Source organism: Ruditapes philippinarum, unplaced genomic scaffold, assembly GCF_026571515.1.
Source record: "Ruditapes philippinarum isolate M1 unplaced genomic scaffold, ASM2657151v2 ctg9095_1_1_1_1, whole genome shotgun sequence".
Taxonomy (NCBI): domain Eukaryota; kingdom Metazoa; phylum Mollusca; class Bivalvia; order Venerida; family Veneridae; genus Ruditapes; species Ruditapes philippinarum.
Window position 1 is genome coordinate 19,968 of NW_026862227.1, and position 9,405 is coordinate 29,372.

The window sequence follows — 9,405 nt, forward strand, 5'->3', positions numbered from 1 at the left end:
GTAGTTGTCATAGTAAACTCTGGAATCATTTAAGAATATGTCAAATGAATGGCTTAGACCTGTTTCAATCATACAATATCCACAATATCTGTTATTGTAACTTCCAAGGTTTGTTAAAGTCACATGACTTGTTTTAAAACTACTTGGTGATTCTGCTGGCGTCCAAATGTTGTGTAACATATATAGATATATTTTCTCTTCAAGCCAAAAATATATAGAATTTATACAGAAATTCATGCTTGGACTTAGAAAATGTCATTTTAGAGTGATTTGAGTACATAAGATCATTTTAACATTTTGTCATTATTTTGCCTGAGTATCCCTTTAAACAGACTAATCCATCTTTTAAATCCATCAATTATTTTTAAGGGAAAATTTCAAAATTTTGACGTACTGAATGGCGAACAGTGCAGTCCATGAAGAAACAGCACGGATGGCATGTAATACATTGTATTGGTAAAATATGTTTCCGCAAGCAGTTTAGCTGCAATAGCAACAGTTAAACGTGCCAGTAAAATCACAAATGCATTTCCACAACAAAATCAAACAATTTTTGCATTTCATAAAAACAAGAAGCAACTTCTTTTCTTTCAGTTTATTAACTGTTACATTTTAGTTACCCATAGTGATTGTCCCTGAAGATATGTTACATTTTATGAAGGTAGAGCAAAGATTATAACATCAACTGCCCAATTCAAGAGTCAACTCTAATCCTTCAACATGTCTGGTGTAGTGCACCAACACGTGACCCGCACCGTTCATAATGTTTCAACCAAAAGACCATTACTATAGTAAGTAAAGGAGCTGATATGTGAACCTGAGACCCATTGATAAGCAGTACAGAACGTTACCAATTGACCACAGATTTATTCTACAATAAGTTGAATGTTGAGGCAGAATATGAAACAGGTTACTGCAGAGTTTTACAACAAAACCTGAATGAAATCCCATCTCACCATTATCAAAGTTTCCTCAACAATGAAAATGTAAGCTCATCCTATTGTTACAATAAAAATGACTTGATTAAACATTAACACCAAATTTGTGTTGTTTATATCTACATTATAGAAAAAATTGGGAAAATGATTACAATTTACATAGAGAAAAACAGAATCCCTAAAAAAAGCCCAACACTGCAGCAATGGAAATGTTACAGGCTCGGTTTGATTGGGCCTGTTCATGGATGGTACTGGAATGTTTAAGTTACCGTCCACGCCCCCTAGCACTGACTTAAGCAGAATTCAACATTAAAACACAAAATGGTGGAAGTTTTGAATTTAGAAACATTCCCAGATGTGTTCATATAAAACAACTCTGGTTCTGCTTAAAATATATAACAAAAAATAATCTAACTTTAACTTATTGTGTGTAATGGTGTTAACTGTATATAGTTATACTAACATAGTTGATGTTTTTCCAGCACCATTATGACCGAGGAACGAGGTGATCTGGTTCTTATACAACTTCATAGACAGACTGTCTAATGCTGATTTATCTCCCTTCTTGTATACCTAGCAAATTAATATAATTACATTATACATATTTATCAATATTCAATATCAAACTATAAAGGGAGATTAAAGATAACTTAGCAAAAAATGCCCAAAACATGCCCTTCAGGATTATCTGCCGTTTAGAAGTGCATTCTAAATTTTTTAGTGAATACCTATTAAAAAAATTCTTAGTTATTAAAGGGAAATAACTTTGTAAAATATAAATTAAGGATTATCTGCCCTTGTGAAATTGTATAGCATGAGTAAATTAGTTTGAAGCTTTGAAAGTTTCTAAGAAAATGGACCTTAACATATAAAAGGTCACAATGATCTTTGACCTTTTGAACATATAATCAGTGTGACAGGCTGAAATCATCAAGGTTTATCCACATGATAGTCGTGTTAGGGTTGCGTTCATTGAATGCAGCATTTCCTTGTTGATCTTGTTTATCATATTATATTACTATTGAAATTCCTGATGATGTGGAAACTTAACCAAAAACCAACGCCAACAAGCTTATCATGACAAAACCTCATAAAATATCAATCTTGACATACCAATGCAATATATTTAAATCTTGACATATGGATGTATTAATCTTGATAGAAGGATATATGATTCATACTCACCTTTCTCAAGTTGGTCACAACTTCTCCTCTTGTCAAGTCTCGCAGGTCTGGTTTAATATCTAGTGTACAGATACAGTCTGTGTTACACCCACACCAATATATACCTGAAAATATTTATTATATGTTGTCCGACAAGGCGAAACTGTCCTGTATTCATATTGTTCAGCATAGACAGATTTCTCATGAAATTTGACATTATATCCTTTAAAGCCTTAAAATGATTATTTATGGTAAAATTAAGATGATGATATTGAAACACAGCCCTGTTTCCACAGTAAAGGATTCATGTTATCACTAAACATTGATTTTTTTTAATATACATGATATCTATATAAATTCATAAAATAATGGAAAGGGAATAACTCCAAACAATAAACTTAAATCAGATATACCTGAGTCATCATCAACAGTGACATCATCATTTTCCGGATCATCATTGACGAGGTAGTAACGACGTCTGCTACGATTAACTCCGAACAGACTTTTAAGACAACATGTTTCCCAGTGATGTTCCACACCAGTAAGAGCTTGTGAATGGAAAATACCATGGCTTTGGTATACCATAAGATCCTAAAATAATAATAAAGAAGAGTGCCATGGCCTAAATATACCATATGTTCCTGAAATAATGAAAAATGCCATGGCCTTAATATACCATATTTCCTGATGTAATGGAAATCACCATAGCTTTGATATACAAAGAAAATAACATGGCTCTAGTATACCATTTAAGTTTCTTAAATGATAGAAAATACAATAAGTTTCTAAAATGATAGAATATACAAAGGCTTTGTATACTGGAAGTTCATTAAATAATGAAACAATACCATGGCTATGGTAGACAGTTATTACTATGTTTCTGAAATAATGCTTTGGTATTCCAATCATTCCTGGCGTAATGGAAATTATATCTAAAGAATGTGACTCATTTGATATATAGGTTGAAACTAAGTTAATGGCAGTTTCGATGCAAACACTAGAAAATTCAGGATGATTTGCATAATTACATTAACTGGTTTAAGTTCTGAATAGAACAAGCATTTGATAGTATTGCGGGCAATACAGTAGTCCCCTACCGGTCCCTCAAAAAGTTCTTTAATTGTCATACACTCCTGTGTATTGCCATTTATAATGAATTTGAGGATGAAGTCTGTATTTGAAAATATCGACCACAAAACATAATAAAATAAGTTTGTCTATATCACAGTAATGTGTTAATTTTTCATGCTTAGTAAGGAAATTATGTTTATACAACCTTGTCATATTATTACGATGTGGGATTTTAAAGTAAATCCTATAAGGAATGAAGAAGTTGGAGTGAAAATACCAGTTTCTCGAAAAAAATCTAAGTTCAAGGGGGACATAATTCTGGAAATAGTCTTGCTAGAGTATTTAACCTTCTCAAAAATGTCGAGTGATAATAAGAAACATATATATGAAGTTTGAAGTAGATACATTAGGAAATAAAGAAGTTATTTAAAAAAGACAACATTTATTCCCCTAAAAAATCTAAGTTCAAGGGAGGTAATATTGATATTTTTTGTGCTAGAGTTATAAACCTTGTCACATATGATGTGGTTGATGACCAGAAACTTATATTTAAAGTTTGAAGTAAACACCTTAAGAAATAAAGAACATATAGTGAAAAAGCTGAAAAATTTAAATCAGAAATCTTGAAATTCAGGCTATTTGTTGCCATAGCAACCAGAATTTTCAACATAGGAAGAAAAGAAAAAGATGTGCATAATCTCCAGACTGCCATCTACCCATATTTCAAGTTTCATAAAAATATTTTCAGTACTTTTTGAGTTATCACTGGATCCAGTTTATGTGTTAAATTTGCCATATTTTCAGACTATTTGTTGCCATAGCAACCAGAATTTTCAACATAGGAAGAAAAAAAAAGACGTGCATAATCTCCATACTGCCATCTATCCATATATCAAGTTTCATAAAAATATTTTCAGTACTTTTTGCGTTATCGCGGGATCCAATTTTGTGGACGGACGGACTGACGGACTGACAGACAGACGGACAGACAGACAGACGGACGGAGGGTAAACCTAAAGTCCCCTCCGGTTAAACCGGTAGGGGACTAATAAAAGACTAGTTCTAATTTTACCTGGATGTACATTCTCTATATACCAGGCCAGTATAAAGTAAACAACTGTGTCCACTGCTATCATTATCAACACAATCTATAGACTAAAATTATCATATTCCCGTGGTGACACATGTAAGTTCTCCCACTGTACACCTGATCCCTCTAACTCATAAAACAGGAAATACTTCCCGCCTACACCCAGAGCTGATGTTGAAAATATTGCCTGAAAAATAAGTTTTTATTACAAAGATTATAAAAAAATACAATGTATTCTGTTTCATTAATTTCAATTTTCTTATTTTTAAGACAAAATATCCCTCAAAAATGTTTTTATTTTTATTTCAAAAAAGTATTTTTAGTTTTGATGTTCTGTTGTATGTATTTTACAGACAGTTTATAACTCATCGGCCATTTTACAACTGAACCATATTTTGGTTTTATTGCCTTCTGTGAATTTTTGTTTGTTTGTTTTGGGTTTTACGTCACATCGACACAGTATAGGTCATATCGCGACGTTCCAGCTTTACTGGTGGAGGAAGACCTCAGGTGCCCTTCCGTGCATTATTTCAGGCACGAATGGGTACCTGAGTAGAACCACCGACGTTCCGTAAGCTAGCTGGATTATACTAAGCTTCCTCACATTAAAGAATGCAAAGTCCCCGTCGGGATTCGAACCCACAGCGGTGAGGGGCAAGTGGTTTGAAGTCAACGACCTTAACCACTCGGCCACGGACGCCCCCTTCTGTGAATTAGAAACATTATAGTGACTTTGTATTTTGGTTTAAATACAGAATTAATTTAAGTTTAATTGTGTATGAAGCGATAAGCCTATAATAGACAAACCTTGAACCAACCAGTACTTAGTGTAAATGTGTGTAAAATTTCCTGCTTAAGGAAACAAGGGCTAATTAATGCCTCCGACAGTTTTAACTCTTCTTATTAACTAAATTCTACAAGTTTCTAGCACGGATATAAAGGCTGGCCTGGCCCTATAATGATGGCAAAGCATGCCACCTAGTTACAGCAGGGTAAGGGCCAACATGTATTGGTTCATGAAGTTTTATGTCAGATACTCACAGCGACAGTTTTAATGTATGCCGGTATCCTGGTCCGCGTTAAATCCTCTCTGATGGCTATATACATGTATGGTACGTATGTTATAAAGTAAAATATACCCGCACATACTGCAGCAAGTTTAGCTCGTGAGAACATACTGTCAATTAAAAACCTGAAATACAACAGAAAACAAGAAAACAATTAAGATGCTTTTTACTCAATTCGGGCTTCAATAACACCAATTATTGATCTTCAATATATTGAATTTCGGGTATATTTTTTTATTGTTTTATCATATTTTTCCGTTTACACTATATTATATGTTATTTTTGTTTTGGTGTGATATATGTGGATATATTACCTGTTAAGATTTTATGTTAAGATTTTATATCATCCGAGGCGTTTATCTTGGCAGGTAATATATCCACATATATCACTCCAAAACTAAAATAATAATTTTATTACCCTTCCCCTGCCGGGTTAAGACAATTTTGATATAAATCATTGCTACTTCTTATGAAACGTCGAAATAAGATTCCCTTTAAGGTCCCCTTCACCACAACATGATGTCACATAAATACATGACGTATGTTCTTTCGAACCTAACGAAAGTTAACAAGAGAAAAGGAGTAGTCTGTTGAACGCACTTTTTTGGAATTAATATCAAGCTTTCACAAGGTCATATTTGTTTTCAATACTGATGAGAATATGTATCATTACTCTATTTTGGTAAATATTTATCATTTGACAGTTAAAAAGTGCTTGTAAATCGAAATTTAGTGTGTATATTACCCGTCTGGCTTGGTAATATCAATTTCTTTTGGGTGACCAATATCCAATCAAAAAGGAGAAAAAAATCTGTAAGGGTAATAAAAGATTTTTAAATATCACGTTTTCAGGCTTTACGACCAAAGTCTAGTTCCTTTAAGTGATATACTTACGAAAAAGCAATAGAAGACAGGGCAAACATTTCCAGGAACATAAACACTATGACTGGATTACTATGTGATAGTACACTTCCATAGTATAACATCAACGTCAGCGTTACCACGGTAACAGTCATCTGTACTGCGGCAGTTATAAACCACGCCCACCAGTGTACACTGTCTGATAAGCCCATCATCTTCATTACCTGTAACTCTGAATAAGTTTTATAATATACTTGTGGAATACAAAACTAATGAGTGAAATATAACCTATACCGTTTATCATGTATATCTTTAACCCTACATCACTCATTTCTGAAACAAGAGGCCCATAGGGCCCTGGATCGCTCAACTGACAAATAGGTCAAACGGTGAAAGTGGAGCCCCTTTTCACCCCAGAAACTCAATTTGAAAACAAGGAACAGCATAATCTGAACATTTTTTGTACACTGACACCAGGAAAATTTTGGTGTAAAATTATTTTAAAATTGAACCAGTGGCTGAGATGTTGTTTAGCTCTTGTTTTCTAATTTTAGCTCTGGCAACCATTTTATCAAACAGTTTAGCCTGTAGGCTGTGAAAGGTAAAGCTAATAAAAAGATGACAGAAAAAAAGAAGGAAAACAAACATTTGACATGCCTGGGGATTGAACTGTCGACCTTAATCCCTTGAGGTGGGGTCAATTATCACCTTAGGGGTTTTATTTCAACAAACATGGTAGAAATACACTAAAACGTGTTTCATGCCAAATATCAAAATTTTTTCAGTTTTTACTATACACATAAGAGAAAAATCAATGACCCTTTGGGCCGGGCTTATTTTGACCCTAGGACTTTTATAAGCACAAAGTTGGCAGACATCTATTGGAAGATGTTTTATGCCAAATATCTACGCTGTCGCTCTTTTGGATTTTCACAAGAAGATTTTTTTTTTTAATTTTTACTATATACATGTATATATATGGAAAATCAATGACCCCCTGGGGTGGGGCCAATTTTGACCCTAGAGCTTTTATTTAAACAAACATGGCAGACATTCATTAGAAGATTTTCTTGCCAAATATCTAAGCTGTAGCTCTTTTGGACTTTCATGAGTAGATTTTTTAGTGTTTAGTTTATACATATAAGGAAAATCAATGACCCCTGGGGGCGGGCCAATTTTGACCCTGGTCTGGGCATTAATTTGAAGAAATTTGGTGGACATCCACTAGATGAGGTTTCATGTCAATTATCTAATCTATAGTGCTTTTGGATTGTCACAAGGAGATTGTTTAAGTTTTAACTATATACATATAAGGAAAATCAATGGCCCCCTGGGGTGGGGTCAATTTTGACCCTATGTTTTTATGTGAACAAACTTGGTAGACATCCACTAGAAGATGTTTCATGCCAAATATTTAAGCTGTAACTCTTTCGTTTTTTTTACAATAAGATTTTTTAAGTTTTATTGTAAAAATAATCTTTTTTTTTGCCACGACAACCAGAGTTTTTGATGGATCCAATTCTTTGAGCAACTTCGGTAGAGCTTCATGCAAGGAACATCCATGCAAAGGTTCAACCAATTTGGCCAAGTGGATTAGGAGGAGAAGTTGTTCAAAGAAATTGTTGATGCACACACGTACGGATGGACGCACAGACGGACAGTCGATGGACGACGGACAATGGGCCATCACAAAAGCTCACCTTGAGGTCATTGTCCTCAGGTAAGCCAATTATTGAGTTCAGTTTTCTTGTTTATAGAATATTCTGCTTCAGTGTGACATTTTATATAACAAGTATACTATAATAAATATACGTTCATAAATGCTTGTAAAATATTTTATGTAAACCAAAAAAAAAAAAACTATTTTAAGGGATATTTAACAAGCAATAGCAGGAGTGCCAAAAAAGTCATTTGAAGACAAAAGAAATGCAAATATAAAAGAGGTAAAATATGTTAACAAAAATGTTCAAACCTCTTAATCTTTTCTCCTTTTCATAGACAATTTTCTGTACGAGCATAGCAACTGAATAAACCCATGACAACATCACTCATAGTGGTATAATATGTTGTATTCAGATAAATCTGAAATTAAACATTTAATGTCAAATAGAGGATATTTGTTTGTTTTGCATGTAAGATTGAGATATATTTCACTGAGTGAACACCACATGCAATATTTACACGAGTGGCATAGCCATAAGTGAAAATAGAATAGCTGGTGTTCACGAAGGAAAATATATTTCAATCATATAAATTATGTAAAACAAATAAATTTTCTTTTTATTTCATGCTTTTTAAGTATTTTTTACTGATTTGCCACGTAACGTCTTGCATTCTCATTTATGACGTCATCACATCATGATGTCACATCATCAATTTTGAAATATAGTTCTGTTAAATTTCTCTAAATTTGTTACATTTTTGACATGATGTATAATGATATTAACTTTCTTTTCCTAAAGAAGCAAAATTTACGTATGCCAACATTAATTTTGCCTGTTATTTCGTATAGTTTCGATATTCTATTCATACGCATTCAGATATAGTCCGGCTACAGTGAAAATTTTATTTTATAAATTTCACTAGTGGTTTATTATGATTATAATCATCTGATATATTACAGTAAAAACACTCGACAGCATGAAATAAAATAAGTTTTTATAAATTTTATCAGGGGAGGTGACAAGAGCCTTAATTACAAAAAATTAATTAGGAGATAGCAAACCCTTAAAAAATAAGCTTTACCAATGGAGGTAAAGTAATAAATGCCTTTATAACTTAAAAATAGCAACAATAACTTTTACTCATCATTTATTGATAACATCATTATCTCTATGTATTGAGTATAGGTTGTTATAAATCACTTATAAAATTACTAAATTAATGTTTTCATTTTTATAAAATGAATTATACATGAAAAGTCTAAAGCAGATTAAAACCATTAAATTGATAAACGTAGGTTCAATGTAATTATCAAAATATTGAATTCTAATTTTATAGATTTTGCGATTCAGACGTGAGCTTTTGGTCAATATTTCAAATATTTCAAAGCCGGGTATTACTAAGTACCGAATATGAATTCATATTTGCGAATATAAAGAGAATACCGAATATGAATATTACTTTCATAAAATTTTGGCATAGGGTCAAATATTATACCATAGTGAATATTTCATATTGTTTGATTTCATTAACCTGTCAATTCCATACTGAT

The 9,405-nt window shown here is 32.8% G+C and overlaps 1 protein-coding gene across 1 annotated transcript; it reads right to left on the bottom strand.

Annotated features, from left to right (window-relative positions):
- Nucleotides 1-1,320: 1,320 nt before the first annotated feature.
- LOC132718334 (phospholipid-transporting ATPase ABCA1-like) lies at nucleotides 1,321-8,275 on the bottom strand. Its single transcript, XM_060702037.1, has 7 exons — nucleotides 8,164-8,275; nucleotides 6,225-6,423; nucleotides 5,305-5,455; nucleotides 4,246-4,450; nucleotides 2,516-2,693; nucleotides 2,124-2,227; nucleotides 1,321-1,511 (listed from the first exon to the last, which is right to left on the bottom strand). Exons 4-7 carry the CDS (start codon nucleotides 4,255-4,257, stop codon nucleotides 1,392-1,394), a joined length of 414 nt encoding a protein of 137 aa, XP_060558020.1. The 5' UTR covers nucleotides 4,258-4,450; nucleotides 5,305-5,455; nucleotides 6,225-6,423; nucleotides 8,164-8,275; the 3' UTR covers nucleotides 1,321-1,391.
- Between the last annotated feature and the right edge of the window lie 1,130 nt (nucleotides 8,276-9,405).